Below are 27,652 nucleotides of genomic sequence, written 5' to 3' on the forward strand. Positions count from 1 at the left end.
TAAGAATGAAACCGGAATTATAGACTTCAATTCTTAATCCGATCCTTCTTTATTTAACAAACCAATTGTAAATACAACCAGTAGAGCCGTGTAATCTTTTCTCAGCTCCTGTTGTGCTAATAGACAAATTCACATAATTACTTAGTTACCGATAACTGGCATATCATAGTCACAGGCATAACCTTAACCACTACATTTTCGCACTAGATGATGTTTTTTGCATTACCTCTTCTTCTCTTTGCCTACCACTTGGCTTAAGTAAACTGTTTGGGAGCTTTATCTAGGGGTGTTATGCACACCCTTCTACCAATCAACCAGCTTCCAATTACCCCTAAAACGGGGTATAAAAGGACCAGATCAAGCTTTTACCGGCGAGTTGCTCTTCTGCTAGCCCGATTCTTAGAGGGTTTGGACTCCGAACACGTTGTTCAACATTATTGTGAGAACTTGACAGGGAGCCCAAAATCCATTCTGGAAGCCAAACTTGTTTAAAACTTTAAACAAAGTTTCTCTTTTCTTGTGGCTTGGCCGCCCAAGTCAGCCAGCCTGAAAGAGTTAACGCAACCATGGGTCGTGCAATATACGTATCTCTTCTTCTTTTGATGGTGCTTGGTGTCATCGAGGCTCACGTCACCTACAAAAGGCGGTATGTCCAACTATTTAGATGTAATATATTTGTTGGTGACGATAGTGTCTTTTCTTGATGATACATTTTGTTCAAGTGAAAATAAAATGCATGTCAACTGAAATTTCTATTTCATATACAGATGTTTCTAAGAAATGATTTACATTTATCAAATCTTCAGAATAAATATGTCTGACTTATATACTTTGTTTCCAAATTTAGTTGCAAATGTATTCATAACGACATGTAGTCTAAAACATTGAAATGTAACGATTAAAAGATGATTGATCATTTTCATTTCAGAATTTGTACCTGTCGTATATTATATATGTTATAAATGAAAACCAAGCAAAAATGCGAAATTAATCAATAGAATAATTGAAAAATCCACACTTCATTCAATTAGACTATGCATCGTTTATCAATCTACAATTCTTGCCCAATTTTCACACGAGAAAAAAATAAAAAAGCGACATATCGAAGCCCAGAACACAATATTTTCCTTATCGTATCTAGTATTATTATACAATCATCATCGTTATCATCGTTATCATTTACTAATGATGGGTTTTAAAAAGTTATTAATAACTTAAATTCACTACTGGGCGCCTTTGGAAAGCAGTTTTGCATAACTGAACATACCTACACTGCGGTATAAAATAAAGAAAACAGACAAACAAACACATAAATGAATAATTCATCTAGGTTTTATAAACTATTTGTTTTTTAGTATTTGGAAAATCTCTTTTTTGTGTGTGTGTGAATATTTGACACTCGAAAAAAGAATGAGTGTGCTGAATTTATAAGTAGAATTTATATCTAAGGTATATACATTATCATAATATCATCATTATTCATTACTATGTATTTGAAGGTAGTGTGATATGGAGTTTCAATGTAACACACACTGATTTGACACTGTGTTAATATAATGTATTTGAAAAAATTAATAAGTAGAAAGTTAAATGGAAAAATGATATATGATATTAATGCTTCCAAAAAGATAGATCAGAAAATGTACGATGTTAAGTATATGAGTTGTTAATGTATCTACTAATTTGTAAAGAGATGATATTCACCCATTCGTTCGTATGAACGATAGAACATATGAATCTGTGTATTTTTAGCAAAAACACCCTCGTATCAGCGAAAACCCTTCCGTTTCGGCATATCGTACACTTCAACGTGAAATCCAATCCCATTGGATTTTCTTTTCCATCTAAATATCCTAATAATATCTAATTGTACATGTACCTATAAAGCCCACCCCCACAGTACAGGAAAGTCACCCCGTCAAACTAGATACAATTCTGAATAAACCATGATAAGTAGCGACAACAAAATCATGAACGTGACAACATGACCCCCATACCAAAATATATTGGAAATCAATTTCTTCATGATGAACCGAAAAGTCAAGATTTGAGCATTTTATTGTCAGAAAAAAATATATTTGCAAAAGTGAAAAAAGTTGTCTGATAATAAAAAGAAGTGATTTTGCAATTAATTTGTTTTTATAATATTATTTTCCCATTCTTGAAAACGATGTAGAAGATTAGCAGTAAAATCTGTACTTTTAAATATTTTCCCAAATTTTTTTCCAATAGTAGATTTTAGTCATTTTGTTTTGTTTTAATTTTCAAGGCGTTTTTGTTAGAAACAGCCCCATAAACCGAAGAAATTCAAGTCATTTTTTAGTATATGTTATGCCATAAAGAATGTTAAACTGTGCCTGATTATTTTTCCCGCAATAAGAGACATTCTAAATTTCTTTTTCTGACGTAAATATTCTGTATCAATTTTGAATCATAAAGGTAAAATATTGGTAAAATAATTACCATTGATCCTATAGAAATTCATATCTAAAAGTAAATGAAATTGAAACTCTTTATATAAATTCTCTTTGTTATGAAATTGAAGAAAAATAAATATAGACTCCAAATCTGCTTAAAACAGCATATCGTGCTCTAAACATTCAAAAGCTAAATTCATTGCTTGAATTTTAAGTTCATGTGTGTTTTATGAGCTCCAATACAACTGCACTCAATGTGGCATTTTGTCACTTAACATTTTAGAGTTGAACAAGCTAATAATCTGAAACGGGAAAACTATATCATGAAATTCGTCGTTAATATCTTTTACTCCAAAGTAATATTTTAAACGGCAATTCATTTCCAATGAAACCATATCGACTTTATAGTTTACACTCAATTTTCGTAATGTTTCGACTGTGCATCAGATATGAAATATTATTATTTTATCACGATGTATCGAAGCAGTATCTTCTGTATGAGATGATAACAAATGGCTAGTTCAAGGGAATTCGCATACCTAACTCGTTTTTAATCAAGTGTGTTTCGGTAACTTTGCTTGATTCTCTTTCAGAAAGAAATGATTTTATTTTACAATTGCAATTACCATTTTTAACGTTTAAACCCTTCATTCATTTTTTTCGAAGACTTTGGTCAATGGAAGACAAATATGTATATACATGTATACGATTTTAAGAGAATCTGCAAACTTTAAATACCGTAGTAGCATTCCGAACAGTTTATGTAAACTTGTCTGACCTATAGCGGGTATGAATAAGTCTCCCTCAATACACTCTAAAAAGACATTGGGTAAAAGTTCTCCATGAGGGTAATTATGACTTGTGTCCAACTAACATTGGGAATTTCTTTTGAACATTTTTATTTATCCAGTGTGATGAAAATTTTGCCCATTCTATAGTAATTGCTGCTTATTTTTTTTAACCTTACTGGGGCTTCCTGCATTGGGTAAAATACTGTCCAAAATTGGTTGGATTCATAATTACCCTCGTGGTAGTAAAAATTTTACCCAATATTAAATCCAGTAACATTTAACATCATCGAATGGGTAGACCTAGTCCATGAGGTTTTTGGTTAATATTCATAGCCATCTCATTCGACAAGATAAAATCTGGAAATGCTATATTGTTGAAACACCATTTAGGTGCACTTGAACGTATATTCCCCCGCAAATCATCTTGGGCATTCATTGCTTACCCAATCACTCAAGATTTTCGACGGTAGTTTGAATCTGTTTTAGTGGTTCCCAATTGTAAAGCAAGAGAATGTCAAGAGTATTTGCTTTACCTCGGAAAAGAGTTTTATTGCTGAATGTTACTTCTCAACAAACACTTATAATTATATCGCAAAGATTTTCAACGAACTTTCAAAGAACACTTGAGGAATCAAATTGTTATATTTTCGAATTTCGATTCGACTATAATGCTGGAAAGGGCATTGAAATCTAGGTTCAGTTGTTATTTTGCATATCTATTATCAGGGATAATTTGTTGGATATAAATACAGCGTTATCTGAAAATGTGTGATAAAAATTATGTAAACCATCTAGAATTCAACATTTGGGTAGTTTTCAATTTGACTTTCTTTTATGTTTTTTTTACTGACCAATTGACTCTCCGTCAATCATAATTATGCGAGGATTTCAGAACGCTTCCTAAAAGAGAAACCCATTCTATACAAGGGAAACACAAAAACACCCCAAAACCATCTATATATATTATTTTCATATAAAATGACACTTTAATATATGAAATATGGATGTTGTCGATACAAACTGACAGTTTATCAAACTGAACTAGTGAATAAATGTAATTACACTCTATCAACACTGAGTAAAATTTTACCCAATATTGGGTAAAAAGGGAGCATGCATGTTTGCTTGGTATTTTTTACCCCATATTGGGCAAAATGTATGTTTTAAGGGTAAATTTCAACGCAATATTGCGTAAAATTTACAAAATATGTGGTATCTTTTTACCCAACCAACATGCATGTTCTCATTTTGCCCAATATTGGGTAAACTTGTTTTTTTTAGAGTTTACATGTATTGTAAATGTCTAGCATTTTTTTTATCTTCATGAAACCCAAATCAATTATCCATTTGTAAAATTTACCAATCGTGTGTGTATTGAAATTACATAATCAATTGTGATTGGTGGTTTGTGAAAAGATTAAATTATTCGCAATCAATAGCATTGAAATTGTTATATTCAAATGTGACCAACCACCCCCCCCCCCCAAAAACAAAAAATAAGTCGCCAGGGAAGGTTCTCTGTAAATAGCAATTTCAGTAATTTGGTCTTCAAAAAGCAAACATAATAAATTACCTTTTCTGAAGGAAAAATTCTTTTTCTTTCTACTGTCAAAATTGAAAGCTGAAAAATTGACTAAAACAGGACACAAAGAGTTTCTTTGACACAAAGTTTATTCGAATTGCTTGGAATTTGCACTGAGATTGCATAGTGCGCACATCTGAGTGAATTCCGTTTTTTAAACGTTGTCTTCTCCTTATTTTTGAAGCTCTCGCTTCGATTCTTCCATATTCAATCAAGTACAAGTGGGTCATTGGTAATCGATTTTGTCAATTTATTTTTCAGTTGAAAGCTTAGACTTTGCTATTTCAAACTCAATAAAAATCTAAAAAATAATTTTGGGTGACGTTGGTTTTGGGGTGGTTGGTCACGCATAATAATTTTCTTTATGACAGTCCATATAACTATTTCCATTTATTTCATTTTCCAGACCAACATACTCGTTCTACACTAAAGATGGAAACCATAATGCGATAGTCAACCATCGTAAGTACTTATACTAGTCTAACTTTTGATGATTCGAATCAGAAAAGTGGCTAATTCGATCCCAATGATTAAAAATTTATGAAGCTAATTAATTATTTTGAAGCTGAGATTCCATTATCATTCTATTGAGTGCACCATTGAAGACTTAAATCATTATCTGATCGTGTTATGGGAATGAAATAAAAACTCACTATAGACGTAACTTTGAAATGTTTTACCTGGAGAAATGCAGATGGACACATTTTCTTCCCACAAGTATTTCCAAATAGGCCTATCCTCTTCATAAAAGTAGTTATATGTTAAGTATTATGTTTTATTCTTTAAAAGAGAGACTGGATTGTACAAACTAAGCATTTAGAATTAACTCAAGGTTTTATTTGATTTCCCGTTTCATTATGATAGTCTACGGCAAGCTAGGCATTCTTTGCGACACCTTTTAGGCTAATATTATGGACGTTGTTTCCCAGTATGACTGGTTCCCCCTCTTAATTGCCTCTCATTTATTTGACATGATTGTACTCATTTAAAGGACAGATTAATATTATTATCGTTTCGATGAACACAATTGTTTCGGTTGCATTGTCAACAATTAATTTCATGGTTATGATTACGTATAATTAATGTACATTTCGCGTTTGTTGAAATTTTACGCATAATGAATTACTACTTTATGAATGAAGATTCCCTTTTTATTACACCTATATTTTGATAATTTGTTAAACGCAAACTATGAGAAGAATCCTTTCGTACGTCCTATATCATCAGTACACCTTCCTAAAAGGCCTACATATCCATGACAGAAACAAACAAAACAATATATCAACATTCTTAGTGCTCCTCGTATTACGTCAAAGCAGTTAGGAAACTAATACTAGAAATAGTTAGAATGATTATTCTAAGAAGTACGTCACAGTAATTCTGCTTTAACGCAGACTGAAGCAAATTAGCCTTGGTGTTGATAACGGTTTAATTTTGTCAAACAGCAATTAACATGTAAAACACACTGGTGATCTATTTGTTGTCGCTTTGGCGATAAAGACACCGTGTTGGGAGACCGGACCTTGGTCGGTTGTTATGTTTAATATGCAGAATGGGGGAAATGGACAAGAATCTCATTCAAGCCATTTTTTTTTTAGAATGAGGCATTTCCATACAAGGAGATCGAAAATACAACTACGAGGAAAGACAATGATATAAAGAAGATGGGTTGGGGATGCCGAACGGCAAATTGTGTGTGTGTGTGGGGGGGGGGCGAGAATGTTTGCACCCAGATTCTAGAAACCTACTCTTTTAGTTACTACAATTTATTTTGGAAGAAATCCCACCAAATTAATTTCCAGTACCTTCCGCTATATTAGCTTTTTTTACTGACATTTGATCGCTATTATTCAAAGTAACGTTTAATTGTTCCTCACATAGGCGCATACAGGACCTAGATAAAAAGGTTAAAAATATAGGGCGATGAGAGCGGGCCTGGATGAGAGATGTGTGGGACTTTAAAAACGTCTGAATGCCCTTATAAAGAAGGATAGGTTTAAAACAAACATTACACAACAACATAAAGTTATCTTGAAAGGTATGTGACGGTTGTGACTTCCCTAAGTTCACCGCAGTGAATATATAGATAAATATTAAGGACCTTCTTTTTTTTTCATAGCCAAAATATTGATCTACGTGCACCTTATATTATGCGCTTTATTCTTCGGGATGATATTTGATAAGGCTCTTTCTTGCGTTCAATAAAATAATATAGGATTTGGATAGCGCACGGATCCACCTTGCTACTAGCCTCTTGTCGAGGCCCTGTCGGCTGCTTTCCGAGCAAACATGGCTAAGCAAGGGAGAGAGTTCGCACCAGGCCTAATTCGCTTTGCGAATTAGGAAATCCCTCGCTTCGCTCGGGAAGCAGCAGCCAGGGCCTCGACAAGAGGCTACCTTGCTACGTGCTCAAGGCGCACCTATATCTATAAAGTTCTATCAAAATGTTTTTTGATAATTTTGAAAACATTGTCATTTTTTTAATGTAAACGTTTAAAGTAAGGTTTCATTACAGTTTAACCTGTTTTGCTTTGTCTGTTTCCCTTTTTTCAACATCATGCCAAGTAAGTAATGAAATCACAAAAGGCCTTTTCTATCCTAAATACATGTATAATACCTATATGTAAATGAATATCCTATGAAATAAGCCTATTACCAATACGTACGTAAATGAATTGTTGTGTATATCTACACACAGTGCTAAAGATATATTAAATAGGACACAGTACTGAGAGAATATAACAATATTCTTATCATTCTCTCTCGCTACAGCTGCTCACAGACGAGCTGCCAGAGCCGCCATGCCAATCCCAAGACGCCCTACTGCCGCCCAACCAGAGACGACCATTCCACCTGCTACTCAGGTCCCGTGTAAGTATTACAAAAAACTCCATACTATGTAGTACAATCGAGTTGATCCACAATAAGAAATACTTAAAGCCACTACACCCCACCCCCTTGCCGATGATGGGCTGGTCAACCATGAGTTACTGCATGATGTGGGTTGCAGGAATTTTAGTCAGTTTGAATTATTTCCAGGTGACGACAATCATGAGAACGTAAACAAAATACCTATTTCTGCTCGTGAAAATGAACTTAAATGTGAAATTGAACTCGTGAGAACAAAGTTTTCTTTATTCATTTGAAAATCAAAGTCTTTAAAATTTCAGATGTTAAATTTTGCTAGTGACCAAAATGGGTGGAGACCCCTTTCCTCAATTCGAAATAACTCTACATGATAGTGTATACTTTGAGAGACCAATCAAACAGAAAAATACCACGGCCGTTGAGCGGTCTCGAATCCCTGAGGAAATAGCATCTCAATAAAAAACAACAACAAAACAACAAGACAACATAAATATCACTTAAAGTCCATTGATCGCTAAATGACTTTTCAGTTGTCTTTCTTGATATGTAGGGCTTTTCTGAAACACTTTTTTCACTGCCATTCACTATATATATTTTTTATAATAATCTTGTGATCACCTCTGAATGATTTCATCGTAAGGAATATGCAAGTTCTTTAAATACTATCAATGAGTAATATGTGTCCAGCACGGAAAGACTATTCAAAAAGACTAAAAGAAGACCATTGAAAGACTGTTTTTTTAACTTATCAATCAAAATATCTTGGAGACAATGGATAGGCCATAATATAGATCTAGGCCTACTCCTGAAAATACTCGGTAAGCGTGAAAGACCTCAGAAATCAGAAAAAGTCATCGAAATATTGTTCAGAGATTTGAGAAGTTAATTGTTTTCAGTGGTGATTTCCGATTTATTTCAGGAAAATTTTGTTAATCCTTTATTTTATCTATTCATTCACCACAAACGGGCCATCTCAAACCAAAGTGGTTCTGTTGCTCTTCCAAGGGGTACAAAAATAATCAGAATCTTTATTAAAAGCCTGCAGTTGGGATCAATTACCAAAATTAATGCTATAAAATATTCCCGATACATCACACCTACTTACCCAAGCTTTTAATTTCTATCCTATCATATTAATAGCCATTGACGAGTTTGGGTACTGCCAGGCTTGGTCACAGGGGCACTACCGAACATTCGATGGTGCACTCTTCAACTTTCATGGGGCTTGTACCTATACCCTTGTGACAGACTGTCTGGACTTTTCCTTCCATATCTATGTGGAAAATGATCTCGACTGCCAATCAGAGAGGAACAACAACACCTGTTACAGGTAGGTTTTAACCATAGAGAAACTAGTATTATATCTTTTATGGTTTTAACCCTTTCATTACCTTTGCAGAATGACAATAAATCCAATGATTTTCAAGTACTAGTGATAAACACGAAAGAGAATATAGGGGGAAAGTATAGAGATTGAGAGACAAACAAACGACTCCCCCCAAAAAAGAGTTTTAGGTCTATTTAAAAGACAATTGGGTCAAGAGAGTACCGACCTAAATGAATTAGTTATTATTTGTTACAAAAAATCATGAAACCCCAGTAAACTTCAAAACACAATTTCCTTATTATTAACAGTGGTGTAATAAGCCCAAAAGTTTGAGGGGGTTCAACATGGTGTATTGCATAATTTTCTCTTTAAAGTTGAGAGAGAGTGAATCGAGCGGGCAAAACTTTTGACATTTTTATTACAAAAATCAAAGTTTGTGATAGATTTTGAATTAATAATCAGAAAATAATATCATATTTCACACTAATCCCTTTAATTTTCTCTTTTTTTCTTGGTCGTTATTTTTTTTCTTGGGGAGGGGGGGGGGGGGGGCAAGAGCCCCCAAGCCCCCCATCTGTACGCCAGTGTGGGAAAATTATACATAGTCATAGAATATGAAAGTGGGATATTGGCTCAGCTAGATAATAGGCCCAATTTGGTGCATTAAAGATGGGTTTTGATCACTTGAATTTGGGCATAATAATGCGAGTTAATCCATGAAAATTAAATCAGAATAGCAATAGCTTTCAAAGCGAGCTAGTCTGCTTCTAGGTTTTCGTTTAGCTGTAGGCCTATATCACTCCAACTCGTCCATCCGTTTCCATTTCCCTTTTCCTCTCAGCATCAGCCGCGCCCTCCAGCAATATGCCACGCCCATAGAGTGAACTCTGTGGCCACGCCCATTCCTCCGGGTTTGTTTTGGTACACGTGCACGTGGGCTACCGGCTCACGCTGGCGGGAAGTGCAGTGGGAATTGAAAATATGTGCCCTTACGTACCGTATGTGCAGGCGCGAGTCAACAGAGTTACTGAGTATGATGGGGTGTCCAAACTTCGCGCACTTTTCAAAAATATTCATCAGGCTTAAATTTTGTCACAAAATATTCATAATTTATACAAAACCAATTCAAGAAATAGTTACCACATTGACAGCAAGATCGTAAACTATAAAATCATTGACAAAAATGTGAAGAAGGTCAAGGGGTTTCGACGGTGTCGCGATCTCAAAATTCTATTCCGATCGACGGATGCGCGCTGTGCTGGAAAACCGTTCTGAAAAAGTGTGACCTAACTTCGCGGACAAAAGTTTTTGAGGAGATTGTAACACAAACTCAAGCTCAAAAGGTGAGATATTTATATCAAATTGACGACAAAATGCCATAGAATTAGTCAGTACCACAATGAACTCACATTTTTGATGATATCTGCTTGCAAAAGGATGATATCGTGATGCTTGTTGAGAATATAAAAATTCTTCGGAACGAGCGCTAACGCTGACAAATTTGCCGATCTTTTGACAATATTTTCATGAATACTGAACTCATCCTGAAGAAAGTTATCCCAAAGGGTAATTTTACGTCGCTTTTCACGTTGATGATGTCAGATTTTAAGGTTATTGGCTAGTTTTTGAGATAATGACCGTCCGCGAAGTATGGACACACGCGAAGTTTGGACTCACTGCCATACGAGTATGGTTGGAACTACCCCTTATCGACCACCTAATCTTCTAAGCATCGTATCTGCGAAAATATTCATCAATTTTACCCAGTTTTCGTCTCATTTGTGCAGAAAATTGAGCAGATCAGATTCCCATGTTTCGCTTGGCGACTCCGATTCAATCCGCGTATATATCGACGAAAAACGAATACGACGATTTTACATTTGCTCATTTGCACCCGTCTTTTGAAACCGACCACCCGCGATACACTAAGTTTACGGCCGATTCTTGTCGCGGTGGCGAAATATTTTTACTCTTCCAAATCATTTCTATGATGTCAACATGCTAAATGATCGTTTCACTACTTCCAGTGCGAGCTCCGGCACATGATTCGACGATTGACGACGGGTATTTGTTCTAAAGCCGTTTTCTATCGGATTTCTTGGTTTTTCAGCGGGGTTTGGGTTTGGTCAATACAATTTTGATTAATTCTACTAAATTTTTACTTTTTGTTGCTTCTTTTTTTCTCGTAAAATCGATTCATACCGTTTCTATGGACACTGCGCCTACTCTCCGCGCGTATCGTTTGTAATACGCAATAATTTTAACGCGCGCAAGGTGGTCGGTTTCAAAAGAGGTGGTCGATATGTGGTAGTCTCACCATACGACTTTATTTTGGAAATGGGCTGTGGCCCAAAGCGATGTGCCTCATCGTTTAACTGTTATATTAATGCTACAATTTACCCTAACTTCTTATTTTTCGCCAGGTCCATCTTGATTGACAATGGCAACCCAACAGACCTGATATACATCCGCCCGGGTGGTGTCGTCTCTTACAAGAACGAGGAGCTCGCTCTCCCCACCAAGGCCGGGGGAATGGTTCTTGAGCGCATCGCTCACTACATCCTCGCAACAAGTGGACTGGGTTTCAGCATCCTTTACGATGGGAAAGAAGCCATTACGGTTTTCGCCAATTCAGATTCACTGAGGGGCAACACATGTGGTCTCTGTGGTGTCTATGACCATGATCCAAGTAACGACATGAAAACGCCGAGCGGAACAATCGCTGATGATGCCTACACCTTCGGTCTGTCATGGAAGGGCATGGATGAAAGAGGTAAGGTTCAGGGCCAAGGAATAATACTGAGTCAGTGTTCCTCCATGTGGTGTAACAGGGCACAGCAGGCATTTGGAGGTAGGTATTGGTTAGCAAGGATTGAGTGAATTATTAACATAATAGCGGCAATGATAATTTTAATGATAATGATTAGTAATAGTAAAATTCTTGGCTAACCTCTCTTGCTATTTGCATTGCCATAAATAAAATACAAATAATCTAAATATTTATTGAGATTATTGTATTTGTATGAGTATTTTACGGGCATTTCCCTTTTATGGACAAATGATAATTCAGTTGAGCTCAATGATGAAAAATAAAATACAGATGGTTTTGTTTAAATTCATGAACATGCATTGCTCAATTATTTATCAAGACTTTGATATGACAGCTACATGTAGGTATCGTTTTGTTTCATCATGTTGAATGTCATTTGACCACTGACCGTCAAGTGACATCTTTTCAGATATTTAAAAATCTTTGCTCACCTTGCAATGCCCTTACACCTTTCAATATTTCTTCATGTAGATCCTGCATATTGTCCGGATGTTCCCACGGTTCCCCTCCGATGCACACAATACAGCAGCTTTGAGTCGCCGGAAGCAGAAGAGAAGGCTCAATTTGTTGAGTCAGAATGTGCTCAACTACGTCATGGAACCTTCATGGCATGTCACCAGGTCAGTTATCCCTCTCACAATTGATGATGATTGGAAATCATTTATTCAAAGTTTCCACAATTAATATCTGTTCACAAGTAGTCGACCAATCAACAGTTGGTGTCTGAAAATTGGAATTTCTGATTATCTAATAAGAAAAGGTTTTACTCCCAAAATATCCATAATATATAAAATCAAGAAATCATGCCATACAAAGCTGAAGGTAAAATTGTTCCTTTCTTGAAGGGGGGGGGGGGGGGGGGGGTCAAAACATACAGAGACATTGTTATGGATCTTAAGATATATATACATGTATTTTGTTCCTCTGTTCTAAATAAAGGTTGTAGATCCAGAGCCATATATCATTGCTTGTGAGCAAGACGTGTGTGCATGTGAGATGCAACCTCAAGAAAATGGGGAATTGGGAAACGACTGCAAGTGTGCTGCTTTCACAGCTTATACCCAGGAGTGTTCCAGGCGAGGCTTCCAGGTCTCATGGAGATCTCTTGACTTCTGCCGTAAGTATTCCTCAGTACTTCCTGGATGGCAATATAGCTGTTTCACAAACTAATGTTGCATTTCATGAGAAAAAAAGGCCAGAATGCAATTTCTGGGTGGACCACTTACATTGATTCTTGAATTCAAAATCCAAATCCAATTTATCAAAACAAGGATTAACAAGCAAGAGACCAATTAATGCGTTGGGTTCAAAGGTGGCAGTAGTTCAGACGTAAGATCTTGGCTTTATACAGTCAAAATACATTGATTTTCTATTAAATTTTACAATTTAGTTAATGCTGGTTGTAAGAAGTCTACCCTTCAGGATTACGTAACTTGGGAAGAAAAAGAAAACATTTATTTATCTTCAACCACAAGAAGTTGTACTCTAGGATAAAACCTTAGCTTGTATACCATTTAAAAACATTTGATTCATTTCTATTTACACCTCGTGCAGCTTTTGATTGCTCAGTGGACAAAGTCTATGACCAGTGCGGATCAGCATGCACCCAGAGGGGTTGCAGCACTGCTATCGCTGATTGTGAAACAGATGAAACTGTTGGGTGCATTGAGGGATGTCACTGCCCCACAGGAACCTACCGATCGTCTTCTGGCGAGTGTGTCAGTGCCAACCAGTGTTTCTGCTCTTGGCAAGGGACGGAGTATGAGCCTGGAAAGCAGATCTCAGATGGCTGTAATGAATGGTATGTACTTTACTACCAAGGGTTATTTTTGAGGCATCACAGATAGGATCTCTTTCATTGCGTTTGATCAATTCTTATTTCTTGGGCACATCATATCTGTATAGAAGTGAGTGCCTGTGCTAGAAGTATGCTGCCAAAACTAAATAATGTACCGTACGTAACGGACTATAAACCGCACCCGTGGATTAACCGCACCCCCAACTTTGGACTAAAAAAAAAAAAAAAAAAAAAAAAAAACCTCACATTTATATTTGAGGTACGAAGAAACAAAAACTAAGTTAAAGATTTCAAAGTATCCAAAGAGATTACCGGTATGCGGAAATCTGCTGTTCTTGATCAATTCATCTACAAATGTTAGCAAGAAAGAAAGGTCTCGACAATATTGGCCACTTACACACTCACAGTCACAGTGCACACACACACAGCACTGCCGTTCTTGTACATTGCAAACTACGATACGGTACCACTACCAGTACATCTTATCAAATAATGATCTGTGTCTTTCCCGGCGTAGGAGGAAGAAACATTCACATTTCTTGCATCACAAACTCACAATCACTTTCAGAATTTGTCTAGCATTCGATGTCTTAGCATGAATTTTGGAAACGGGATTACAGGAAGGTTCAAGAAACAAAGAAATTGGCATTTTTTACAGTTGTTTTTAAGGCTTCGTGCCGTCTCTCTCTTGCGGGGTGTTCATGGTATCTTATGAAAAGCAAACGGGAAAGAAAAAATAAGCTGGCGCGAAACGGGACTTTCGAGGGGATCGAGGGTTAAAATGAATAGCGCCAGCTTAAGTCGCACTATAACCACAATACAACGCAAGCTAGCTAGCTCAGCTCACTCAACTCTCGCGCTCGCTCAGCTGCGACAAAATATTACCGAGTATGCTTGGCGTCTCTTTGAAAGGGAACTTCGCTGCTTTGAACCGAGAATAAAGTCGAAATTAGTGTCATGAAGGTGGGTGCGTTTGTTATAGACAATATTTGATTGATAAGATCGTAATAATTGCTTCTCATTACCCGCGGCTCATAGTCATACCCCTCTAAACGACATTGCCCTGGGCGGCTACGCCCGGCCACTCGATGTGTTGTGGCAGACGTCTTACATGTTCGGGAGGGGTTACGAGAGGCTGGCTCAGACCCGTCACCGTGGATAAACCGCACCCCCGACTTTTGCTTCTATCCCGCCGAGAAAAAGGTGCGGTTAATAGACCGTTACTTACGGTACACTTTTTAGGGCAGAAGTCACTTGTGTGTATTGAACCCATAAGTAGCTTGTATACAAAGTGGACATATGTACAAGTTTGAAGATCGCAACAATGCTTTATAGTGGATCCCCTCATTTCCAGATAAGATTTTGTTGAAAATATTTCACAAATGTTTTGGAATTTGTAATTGATTTGTAATCATTATTATATTTCATTTGTATTTGTTTATATTCATGATGTATGTTTGATTTGTATTTGTTTAAAATGTTAATAATGGAAATGAAAATAAAACTTGAACTTGAACTTGAACAATATCCAGAATTATATGAATGAGAAAGAGCTCCAGCATGGTAAATCATCAATGAAACCCAGAAAATCTAAATCTAGAAATTTGCACGTGAAAATGAGCACTGATATCTTCTTTGCATCACCTACACACTGCACATTGTACATATACTGAATACCACCCCTCCCTTTGCCAACAAAGCAACGTGCATCCTACCCAATATTATTGTTAATTTTGTTTACTTGCAGTGAATGTGTTGACGGGAAGTGGCAGTGCACACAGAATGATTGCGGAGGTATTTTTCATTATAGATATTTTAGATTGTATGAACATGAGTAAGATCAAACCTTGATTTGTAAATATTAGCATGCACAGTGTAAGCTCTTACTTGATTTATTCTGAGAAGATAATTTATAGTATTTTGAAAATTCACAAGGATACTAAATGCATAAAAGGAAAAAAAGAAGTGAAATGTAAAATGTAAAATTGATATGGGATGTTTATCAAAGTGTTAGAAAATAGAGACAAGATTTATGAGAATTATTAATATTTGCATAGCTCTGTAATGTTAATGCCAAGTAAAGCCTAAGACTGAAGAAATGAGATTAGATAATGATAACTTATTTTATTTCAAAAGTAACACTGGTAGAGCAGTATCATGACCAGGTCTCAAACAACCAAGAATTGCATTTGATCTGATCAGTCTCAACCATGGAAAGCGAGCAAAATTATCATCTAAAATGCATTAGTTCTTTCAAATCGTTCTGTAGATGTGATTAATTGTTGTTCATACCCCTTTTTCTTGATCAGTCTTTGTTTGTGCTCATGGTTACTTTCAAATGGCCAGTGCATCTGCCTCCTAGATTAGGAATTACAACATTTATATATTTCCTTATTTAAGATAAATTGGAATAATTGCAATTCTGTTTAAGATGGGGCCCGAGAAGTTGCTACCCTCAGTAAATGAACAATTTTAATATTGTTATCATTAGGTTTGTGCCAAGTCAGCGGACATGGCCACTACCATACCTTTGACAGCTACACATATGATTTTGCCGGTACCTGTACCTACACTCTTGTTAAAGACTGTTGGAGTGTGGGCAGTCTGTACATGGTCAACATCGAAAATACTCCATGTGGGATGGAAGGCGCCTCCTGCGTTAAGGCAGTTGTCTTAGAAGATGGAATGAATGTTGTACGTCTTCGAAGAGGACATCAAGTTTTGATCAATGGACAAGAAGTGACAGAGTTCCCCAAGACAGTTGGCAACATCTATGTGAACCAACCAACCAAACATCAAACAGCTGTGAGTTACCTTTACTTCAAATTTTGGAAATTTCAAAAAATCGTTCCCCAGAAGTTTATTTACCTTATGCTTGAACTATATTTGTTCAGTTGGGGATATGATTATTAAACTTAGATGAAGCCAAATCTGAATTAGAAAGTTGCAAGAAAGCATCAGAAACTAAGGTCTCTATGTGAAGTCCGATTCAGATATGTACACATTTAAATTCATTTATTCTTATCAGTTTATTCATGCTCTGTTTAGTTTCAGAATCCTAAATTGAAAAATCCTAAAATGACAAAACACCATAAAAAAAATGAATGATCCAGTTTACAAAGCTAAATGTAAAATTATCAACAGATATCACCTTGCCTTTCTTGCAGTTGTACTCATTATTCCTTTATCCGAACATTCAAATGCTCTGTTAAATGTTGGCAATTTACTGGCCCAATCTATGCAGGCTGTTATGGACAATGGGTTGACAATTCTCTTTGATGGCAACAACCATGTTGTAGTGATGGCTGATGAAAGACATCTTAATGCAACCTGCGGTCTATGTGGTATATACAACAACAATCAGCGTGATGATTTCTACACTGAAGCTGGTAAGAAATTGATTACCAAAAACAACCAAAAAACAATTGAATGTTTGTAATGTATAAAAATGTTGAAGGCCAGCTGTAAAGCTATTAATTTCAAAAGTTAAAGTTCACCCATTGACTATGCTCATTTCACTACTTGTTGTAAAGGGACCTTTTGGTTCCAGTTTAACAGGTTAAGGATCCCCCACCATCTGTGTGCCTTCATTAGTTTGTATTCTTTGTGGCTTTGCACACTTAGCTGATTCTTCATGCAAAAGACGTAAAACCAGACTGGCCTATGTAGTCTGCATGAAGATTACTATTTAACATCCTGTCTTAACTATAAGGTGTGATAGATCTATGTATACCATGATTCTATTTTCATGTGGCTACAAGCTTATATGCTATATATCCCAAAGGCTACACTTTTTGTAAAAATGATTTTATGTATCCTTGCCTGTAGTATTTACTGCATGAAATTTGTTAAATCATCTTTGAGACAGTACTGATAATCTTGTGTGATGTTAGTCGCATTCAAATATGAAATGTGAAGTTTGATTGCTTTGAGTATGATACTGAATCTGCTTAACCTGTTATTTCTCTGATGATATTCTCTTGTGAAGGTGACATTGAATCCAACCCAGCTTCATTTGCCAATAAGTGGAAGCTTGGTTCATCATGCCCTGATGCCGAGGATGATGCAACCGATCCTTGTGATCTCTACTCTCAGAAGGCACTCACTGCAGAATTAGAATGCAACAGACTCTATACCGATGATGCCTTTGCAGGTAAGCATCCCACCGCTGCCATTAAAATGACAAGATGTCAATCCTAGAACACACTTAACCATCTTACAAATGTAATTGCAGCTAGTAGGGGAACTACTTTGTACAATGCCACCAACAACATTATTTAATTTGATAAGCCAATGCGACTACAGATGGCAATCTAACTCGGACAATATAACATATATGTAATGGGGCAAGGCATCAACTAAGAAAAAGGCTGTTTTATTAGATATTCACATTGAAGGTAAATAGTCCATTTGATTTTCCTAGGTTGACAGCTATTCTCATTGTTGAAATTTTAATTAAATCTCTATTTCACAGCTGTGACAAACTTCTTAATTCTGTTGACCAGATCAAGAATGCCATTGAATCCCATCTGTTTTGCCAAGCGGACAATGGATTGCATGGACTAAGCTGATCATTCTGAGGGGTTGAATTATTGTTTTAGTGGTCCAAACATGGAGTAATTTGTGTGCAGTGCTTTGTAACCGAAAGGAAGAGGCGCTATATCAAATGTCTATTTGATTGGATTGTACTTTACATTATTGTTCCACTTTTTCTCATCTGTGTTTAGTCTGTCGGCGTTATGTTGACCCTGAGGTGTTCTTTGAAGCATGTAGACGCGACATATGCAACTGTGAGACAGGTGATAGCTGCAAATGTGAGGTCTTTGCTATGTTTGCAACCCAGTGTGAGCAGAAAGGTGTGGTTGTTGACTGGCGGACAGACACACCAGGATGCGGTGAGTTAAATTTTTATTTTTCAAGTCATTTTTTAACAATAGCTGAACTTTATTCATAAGTCAATAAAACCTTGCAACTTCTATCGTAGGATTTGTTCCATTATTTGTGTGATGACGGCTAATATTTTCAACAGAAATAGATAAATTTCCAACATTCCTGCTTTGTACAGTTTTTAATTTAATCATGCATTATCAAATCTATAGTAAGATTGATACATGTATTAAATAAAGAAAGGGGAAAAAGTTTACAAACTATATTTCCTAGATATTGTTTGTAATGTTGGTATATATGAATTTATCAAACACTGAATTGTGTGTAGTTTGTTTGAAAGCACTGTATTACGAGATGCCTGTGCTGTCCAGTTTGATGACTTCTGCTCAAGGTGTGGATGTGAGTTTGTGAGTTTATTTTCTAACGTTAACATGAACATCAGGTAGCCAGAGCCAAGCATTTTTTTATTGCCATGAAATCAAATTCTGACATACCAACATCTAAAGCTCATCTTGTTCATTCCCATTCCAGGGATCAGCTGTGAGGGAGGGCTTGTATACAGCCGTTGCCACCCCATGTGTGAAACAACTTGCAATGCCCTGTCATCCAATTCGGTTTGCGATGAGACCTGCGTCGAAGGATGTGCATGCCCCGATGGTTCTGTCATGAGTCCCAGTGGCGCATGCGTGGCCCCAGAGAATTGCGGCTGTGTAGACCCTGATTCTGGGGAGACATACGCCCCTGGAGAGAGAATAGAGAAAGGATGTGGTTTCTGGTGAGTCTCAAGAAATGTTATAATAAGCTTCACATGGATGAAAAAAAAAGAATGAGTTTAGATATTTTGTCATTTAAGGATTTTAATCATTGAAACTTTCTTTTTAGCTTTCTCATTGAAAAGTAGAATGGCCATGTTTTTATCTGAATTTAAATGAAAACAGTTTGAAATTTAAGAACCTATACATTGAAAAAAAAACTGTCTTCTATTTTAAATTCATTTCCATTATGTAAATATATTTTGATAAATAAGTTTATTGGTATTTTGTGATATTGAACCTTTGATGGAAATGAGGTTTTGTTCCAAATTTACCCAATTATGGGATGTTTTACAATCAAGGTGTAGCATTGAATAAAATGATTTTTGTGTGGCATAAAAACAATCATGTGTAATTTAATTTATTTTTATTTATCTAGTGAGTGCTTTGCTGGAACATGGGCATGTGAAGAATTGGACTGCCCCGCAGATGCATGCCTTCAGAACCAAGTGTACGTCCCCTGCGTCAGCCCGTGTGTCAAGAGCTGTACCAACATGCATGAGTTTGAAGACTGCTCGGCTGCAACATGCTTCGGTGGTTGTGAGTGCGCTGAAGAGTTTGTCTGGGATGGAACAGCCTGTGTACTGCCAACCAGCTGCCCCTGTCATCATGGAGGATACAGCTATTCTGAAGGCTTTGTCCTCCAAACTGATGAATGCCACTCCTGGTAACTATCATCAGCATTTCCTTCTTGAATTACATTTACAGATTCAAGCATGTCAAATAATTTTATTTGCTCTCATTTGAGATTTTTCATATCCTCTCCAGTGTACTTCTTCAGGCGATGTGTTCTCACGCAGCAACTCCCTTTTCACTCTGCAAGGAATATGGCAAAATCAGAGTATCTTTCAGCTGTCCCTATTCTAAAGCTTGAGCTAAGTTGTCTCACAGACCAACCCCTCTGGTCAGAGATTATATATATTGCACCTTATCTCCCTCCTTAGATTGCCATGCCAATTGCTGATAAAGATTGGTTTATTTCTTTCTCTGCTGGTACTCTTTGTATTGTTTATGCTACTGATATCATTGTTTATGCTACTGATATTCATTGATAATGAATCTCAGATGAGATTTGATTAAAACAACAACACATGTGAAATCAATATGCACCAATTATAGTACTCATGGATGAATTCAAAATCCTCACGAGGGTCTCTTACATATCAATAATTATTGTAAAGATGGTGATAATGATGATAATAATTATATCTATAGCGCAAATGCATTCTCTTAGCCATTAAAGTTTTTTACACACATTTACACACTGGCAGTTTAAACTCAATTATTGGATTAATTACCCACTGCCCCACTTGTACATGCCTTTAATTCAATGTATTTTGCATTTTGATGATTTACGAGTCTGGAATTCCACTTACGGGTTAAAATAATGACCTGCATGTGAAGTCATGAATGTTATTTATTTTCTATTGTTTTTGTCAACTTACAGTACCTGTACAAACAGCAAATGGGAATGCCATGAGAAAAACTGTAACGGTAGGCACTCATTATCATTTTAATTATTTTGTATGATACCAAGTGAAGATTGATTCATACTTGTTTGTTCCTTTATACGTTTAAATTTTGATGTAATTCATATCTTTATCTTTATGTCCATTCATAATATCAGATTCATATTAACTATAACTATAGAAAGCCAATTATATGCTATGATGTTTTGTATAACCTGAAATAGTATACACATTTGCCCCATAATTATGCCTCTTTTTATTAACAAAAGGACAAATTAATGTGAATGCCTTTTCGAAGAAAGAGTATAGTGTTACTGTCTGCATGCGATTCTTGGCTCCTTGTTTTAAAAATATGAGCAGTTGATCATGGGGATGAGTTTTTATGATTGATCATTATTTTTAATCTATCACAATAGTACAGTTTGTCAAGAAGCTTGCGTTGTGGGGACGAGATTGAATTTGAATCAATTGAATCTTCATTTACTTGAAGCAACACTTTCACTGGAAGAAGAAGAAGGGTTTAAAAGACATCAATGTTGGTTTTAATATAAATGATATCTAAATCTAAATCTAAATTTCATTGATCAATTAGTCATGTGACATACTTTCATATTGTGAAAAGATTCTTGAAGGCACTGAAGAAATTGAACTTACAGATCACGTTCATTACTATATATCACATTCCTATAAAACAGTCACCAATCGAAAACACAAGGCATATTTAATTTCACTGAATTCATGAAAGCGTTGGGGAAACACTAGGTAGTTCAGCACAAGTGAACAAGCTTTCCATGGGTTTTTGTCAACCTAATGTATTTTCAGGTGTGTGTACGGCATGGGGAGATCCTCATTACAAGACGTTCGATGGCAGATTGTTTGACTTCCAAGGTGATTGTGACTACGTTCTGGTCACTGATAGTGTCAGCCAAGCTTCAGGAGTCCCTTTCTTCCATATCGTAGTTTCAAATATTCCTTGTGGAACATCTGCTGTTACTTGTACCAAGTCAATCACATTTAGCTTAGGTAAGCAACTTCTTTCTTTTTTTCTGGGGAGATGGGAAAAGAAAAGAAAAAAGGCTTCACAATTTATGTGCCATTTTAAGAGGGAGATGATGATTGTGATAATTATGCACCTTCATCTTCAGCAGCATTAGCATTGTTTGAAATGTTTTGTTACCTCTGAAAAAAAAAATTGAATAAGTTTTGTTTCAATAAAACATTTTCATTATAAAATAGAATTATTCATGAATATTATACTAAGATTATTATGATGGTTATTGCTTATATTGATAAATTAAAATGTTTTAGTGATGTTTAATATGAATTACTGTTGTATAGAAATAAAACCAAATATTTGGCATTAGCAAAATTCACATCACCAACATTGACTCATTCATATGTTCATCCTTTCAATTCATTGACTGGCCAATTGGCTTGCTTGGTTTTCATGTGGTTTTGACTTTGACATGGAATGATCTCTCTGAATTTAAATCTATAAAATACCAGATAGTCATGATGTAGAGGACTTCTACAAACCACGATTTCAGTGTTACATTGCTAGTATTAATGCTGTGAACATATTCTATCATGACACAATTCAGTTAGATTAAATTTTTAGTATGATAAGTTGGCTAGCAAGCAATGCAAACATAATGTAGTAAATAGACTATTAAATTGATAATTCAGCCAATGCATTATCAACACTGTAGAAACCAAGCCATCTGGCTCCAGGTAAACCAAAAACCCAAGCAGAATATATACTCTGTGTCTTAAGGAAGATAAATAGGCAATATTAACAATATTCAAATGAACGATTGTTTTCTTCATCGATTATCTCATCTATTAGCATTTTTCCAGCTACATTTCAAATAAGTAAACAAATTATTTTCCAATAAAAATGGCAGTATCTTCAATAGGCAGATGATAAGATGAATTTCTTCTCTAATTCCTTTCTCAACATACCCTGTTCAGGCGTCGGCAGCAATCAGGAAAAGCTACACCTCATCCGCGGCAAAAGTATTCCAGACTCCGCTGGTTCGTTCACTGTGACTGAAGTGGGAAGATATGTTTACGTTCACACTAACCAAAGGATAACACTGATATGGGATCAAGGTACTTGGATCCAGGTCAAACTGGATCCCATGTACAAAGACAGGGTATGGCTATTACTATTTATTGTACAATATAACAACATGTGATTACCCAGCACCAAACCCACTTAGTCTCAAGGCACATTTCTTTAAAAAATATACATAAATAAGTCACTTGGGATTCAAAAGATTCAAAATACTAGAAATATTGCTTGCCTCCAAGAGTAAATCTTCCTCTATCTTTTGTCCTATGTTAAGTAAACCAAAAATAAGACGCAGGAATTTATATTATTTTGACTTCCTGATTGTTTTAAGGGATCTTGCATGTTATGAATATCTCATCTTTGAATGTTCTTCAATCTCATTAGCAACTGGTTTAGCAAACTGCACAATCTAAAACATAATCTTTTGTTGGTTTTAAGCTGGGTGTTCCGATATTCTGATATCATCCACACTTATCTACTGCATCTTTCTCCAAAGTACATGTAATACAGAATAAATGATAGAATCAATGTCAAAATGTAGCATATAGTGTTTTTTTTCCAAATCCTATTTACTAGTCCCTTTCTTGTTCTAGAATGTTTCTTGATGAGCCACTACTTATGCTACCCGTATTTCTGAATAAGAAATGGGAAATATAAGAAACGTGACAAAAAACTCTTGTTTGATACCCAACTGCCTTAACACAGGATTTTACATAATTCAGATGGGGTACCCTGACCCCCCTTTTCAAATCCATTTTAAAAATCTCATTAATACCATTGCATCTTCACACCAGAGGTGGTGGTTTTGAATCATTACTGTGCTATGCATTAGCATGAACAAACTCTTACTGGGAGAGAAAGGAAGTAGGAATTTACGTATATCCTACTCTTTTAACAATATTGTCATGTTCCCTCATCAATTATTAGTTAGATGAAGACCCAAGTTAAACTTTTAACAAAGCAAAATGACCTAGAAATATAACAAAATGTTTATTTTACTCCAAAATCTGTCCCCACTTTCTTTTATCCACTCATTGCTTACCACCCTGTCAAGGTCACTTCTTAAGCAAAGGAAGGGGGTGGATTAAACTGCTTGGTTACATTGTGTACTGGCATGACTAGGTCAGGTGTCTTGAAGTAGTGAAAGTCAAATGGGGGTTTCAGTTTTAAACAAGGGGTTTTGTCACAAGATATTGCACCTGCAGCTGAACATCATTAAACAGAAAAATATGTGTTTTACCTGACTGTAGGTTGGAGGACTTTGCGGTAACTTCAATGACCTGATCAGTGATGACTTCTTGTCTCCAGCAGGGGGCCTTCCAGAAACTTCCTCTATTGATTTTGGAAACAGTTGGAAAGTAAGTTAACATAAAGGGAAAATGAATATGATAATCATGAGTAATTTGTTATTCAAGTAATGAAAGTTAAGTAGGAGTAGGGTAAAGTAATCTAAGGTAAGTTGTGGTAAGGTAAGATATGGTAATTTACGGTAAGGTAAGGTTAGGTAATTTAAGGTAAGGTAAGGAAATTCAAGGGAAGATAATGAAAATTGAGGTAAAGTAATATTACATTATATAAGGTCAGATGAGGTAATGGGAGGTAAAGTAGGGTAAGGTTATTTAAGGTAAGTTGAGGTTTTTTAGGAAAGGTGAGTTAAGGTAAGATAAGGTTGTTTAATTAAGGTACTGTAATGTGAGGTAGGGTAAGGTGAGTTTTTTTAAAGGTAAATTGAGGTAAGGTAAGGTTATTTCAAGTAAGTTGTGGTAAGGCAAGGTAAGGTAAGTTTATTTTGATAAGGTAAGTCTAGGTAATGTAAGGTAAGGTTAGTTGAGTGAAAGTAAGTTAAGATGATGTAAGAGAATATCAGATTGTATAGGATGAAAGAAAAAATGAAACATGGTAAAGTGAATATGAAGGTAATGTACATCATGTAGATTTTGAAATATGATTATTGAATTGGATTAAACTGAATTGAATTCTTTTATAGATGTATACCAACAGTGTATACTAACTCAGTGACAAAGACAAAGTAAGCTTGTATTGCATTCAAACAGCTACTCTATTATTAGTATATAAGTCAAATTTAGGTAGTTAAATACAAAATACACACTAAAATAGGTGTAGGTTTAAACAGAATTTACACTTACATGTACATGAGAAATGGAAGGGACTATGTATGCTGTTTGGTGGTGTACTTGTCTATTCTCAATAGTAGTACAGGTCCCTATCTAATCAAAGATGACGGTGGAACATCACCAATTCGTACATCTTGAATGCAAATGTGCATGAGGAAGATAAAACTAGCAGTCTGTATACATGTATACACGAAGATGGGTGGATTAATTTTTTGATTGGAGAGTTAAACCTGGGTTTAATCACGAAAATATCGCTTTTCTTGAAGGGCTATATGATTAATACTATTAATATTTCTGTCTGTAGGTCCATGACTACTGCCCCCGCCCTCAGCATGTCATCCACCCGTGTCTCTTTAACCCATACCGTCGGGCCTGGGCCATGCGCCAATGTAGCGTGCTGAAATCAGACACCTTTGCGGCGTGCCACAGTGAAGTTAGCTTCAGACCCTACTATGTTCGCTGCATCTTTGACACTTGTGGATGCGACACCGGTGGTGATTGTGAGTGCCTGTGTACCGCCATCGCGGCTTACGCACAGGATTGTAATGCCCATGGCGTACATATCCATTGGAGATCCAATGAATTCTGTCGTAAGTATATCATTTTCATTTTCCTTTTATGTATAGAAGCAAATCCCTTCTCAGATCTGTCATACATGCATGTACACACATATCTATAAAAAAATCCAATGTCATACATTTACACTCTCTTAAGGGGGGGGGGGGGGGCGGCAGGGGGATGTCTGTTATGAAGCCACATCCAGAAAAAACAATAAAAAAAGGGTCCAACATGTGGCATGTCAGCACTTGCCAATAACGGTAGTCTTTTCTCACATTTCCTGTCAAATGTTGTATGAAATCTCTTCCCAAATCTGTTTTCATATGACTCTCAGGTATTGTGTACTATTGTATTACAAGTTTTCAGTGAGAAAGTCTGCACCTTAGTCGGGTACAAAATTAGTGTTTGGGTTCAAAGAAATTTTGTTTTATTTTTCCAAGTTTTTAGTGCCATTTCCATTTGATATTCCTCTGTTGCCCTTATAAAAAAAATTGAATGGTATACCATTGAAATACCATACACCATACACCATTGAAACACCATTGATATACCATTGGAATACCATTCGCACAGCACCCATCATACACCAATGGTATACCATTCAAGCCCCAATGGTATACCATTCGAACTAATTTAAATAATTGGGACGTTACTATTACCATATTCATGAGCACCATTTACCATTCATATACCATTGATCAAACACCATTCACCATTGATCTACCATGGCCACTATATATAGACAGGTTTACCATTGACCACCATTCAGCCGCCATTCACTGGCCTACCATTTACCATTCAGCCACCGTTCACTGGACACCATTGGTCTACCATTCACCTTACACCATTCACCATACACCATTCACCTACCATTCACCATACACCGTTGACCCATTCACCGTACACCATTCGCGTACCATTCACCGTACACCATTCACCATACACCATTCGCCTACCATTCACCATACACCGTACACCTACCATTCACCGTACACCATTCGCGTACCATTCACCATAAACCATTCGCCTACCATTCACCATACACCGTACACCTACCATTCACCGTACACCATTCGCGTACCATTCACCGTACACCATTCACCATACACCGTTCACCATTGCCCTACCATTCACCATACACCATTGACCTACCATACATTGTACACCATTGGCCTACCATACACCGCACACCATTGACCTACCATTTACAGTTCACCATTGGCCTACCATACACCATACACCATTGACCTACCAATCACCGTACACCATTGGCTTACCATACACCGTTGACCTACCATTTACCGTACACCATTGGCCTACCGTTCACTGTACACCATTGTCATACCATACACTCTATACCATTGGTCAACCATTCAATTTACACCATTGGCCATACATTATAGACCACAAGTGTACTGTGAATGGTAGACCAATGGTTTACACTGAATGATAGACAGTAGACCAAAGGTGTACAATGTATAGTAGGCCAATAAAGTACAGTGAATGGTAGACCAATGGTGAACAGCATATATAGCTCGGGTTAATGGTAGGTTTGATAATGGATTAAGTATGCACAAGAAAAAAATGATGAAAACAGTTATTTCAAGAACGTCAAATGTTTTTACTATAAGAAGTTTAAGTACAGCATAAATGGAACACAGTATTCACAAGTATAGACTTTATAATTAAAGCACATAAGTTATAAATATATATGACTTTGCTCCTCGTTGACATCTATACTCTGTCAATCTTGGTATCTAAAATAAACATGTATCAAGACAGAGTTTAATTGAAAAACACAACAAATTAATAAAATTTCCAAGAATAAACATGTTCTCTCTGATGGCTTTTTACGTGGATTGAGTACTTGGCAAAACCACTGTTCTGCAAACAAACCCGATACTTGATACCTGATACTGATACAAGGTTAATACAATAACCTTGATTTTAAATCTGTTGTGTGTAATTGCTTTCACACAGCTACTTCAATGACATTAATAAAATATTTTTTTTTACTAATAAGTTCAAGTACAAAAGAGTGGAACCCAGTATTGACAAGTACATGTATGGCATAAAAGCACCAGCATTATGAATACATGTGACT

The 27,652-nt window shown here is 36.2% G+C and overlaps 1 protein-coding gene across 1 annotated transcript in view; it reads left to right on the top strand.

Moving 5' to 3' along the window:
* The first annotated feature begins 373 nt into the window (after positions 1 to 373).
* Positions 374 to 27,652, top strand: part of LOC129263760 (mucin-5AC-like) — a 133,989-nt gene continuing 106,710 nt past the window's right edge. Inside the window, exons 1-20 of the mRNA XM_064097751.1 lie at positions 374 to 646; positions 5,197 to 5,252; positions 7,563 to 7,661; positions 8,799 to 8,988; positions 11,409 to 11,758; positions 12,287 to 12,435; positions 12,755 to 12,932; positions 13,370 to 13,616; positions 15,361 to 15,407; positions 16,105 to 16,418; positions 16,858 to 17,002; positions 17,602 to 17,766; positions 18,341 to 18,508; positions 19,032 to 19,275; positions 19,692 to 19,979; positions 20,760 to 20,806; positions 21,604 to 21,804; positions 22,753 to 22,937; positions 24,106 to 24,213; positions 25,295 to 25,580. Of these exons, the coding sequence (XP_063953821.1) occupies positions 567 to 646; positions 5,197 to 5,252; positions 7,563 to 7,661; positions 8,799 to 8,988; positions 11,409 to 11,758; positions 12,287 to 12,435; positions 12,755 to 12,932; positions 13,370 to 13,616; positions 15,361 to 15,407; positions 16,105 to 16,418; positions 16,858 to 17,002; positions 17,602 to 17,766; positions 18,341 to 18,508; positions 19,032 to 19,275; positions 19,692 to 19,979; positions 20,760 to 20,806; positions 21,604 to 21,804; positions 22,753 to 22,937; positions 24,106 to 24,213; positions 25,295 to 25,580 (3,547 nt within the window). The 5' untranslated portion in view covers positions 374 to 566. The remainder of the gene's footprint in view (positions 647 to 5,196; positions 5,253 to 7,562; positions 7,662 to 8,798; positions 8,989 to 11,408; positions 11,759 to 12,286; positions 12,436 to 12,754; positions 12,933 to 13,369; positions 13,617 to 15,360; positions 15,408 to 16,104; positions 16,419 to 16,857; positions 17,003 to 17,601; positions 17,767 to 18,340; positions 18,509 to 19,031; positions 19,276 to 19,691; positions 19,980 to 20,759; positions 20,807 to 21,603; positions 21,805 to 22,752; positions 22,938 to 24,105; positions 24,214 to 25,294; positions 25,581 to 27,652) is intronic.

The sequence above is a fragment of the Lytechinus pictus genome, chromosome 1 (assembly GCF_037042905.1).
Source record: "Lytechinus pictus isolate F3 Inbred chromosome 1, Lp3.0, whole genome shotgun sequence".
In the NCBI taxonomy this organism is placed as follows: domain Eukaryota; kingdom Metazoa; phylum Echinodermata; class Echinoidea; order Temnopleuroida; family Toxopneustidae; genus Lytechinus; species Lytechinus pictus.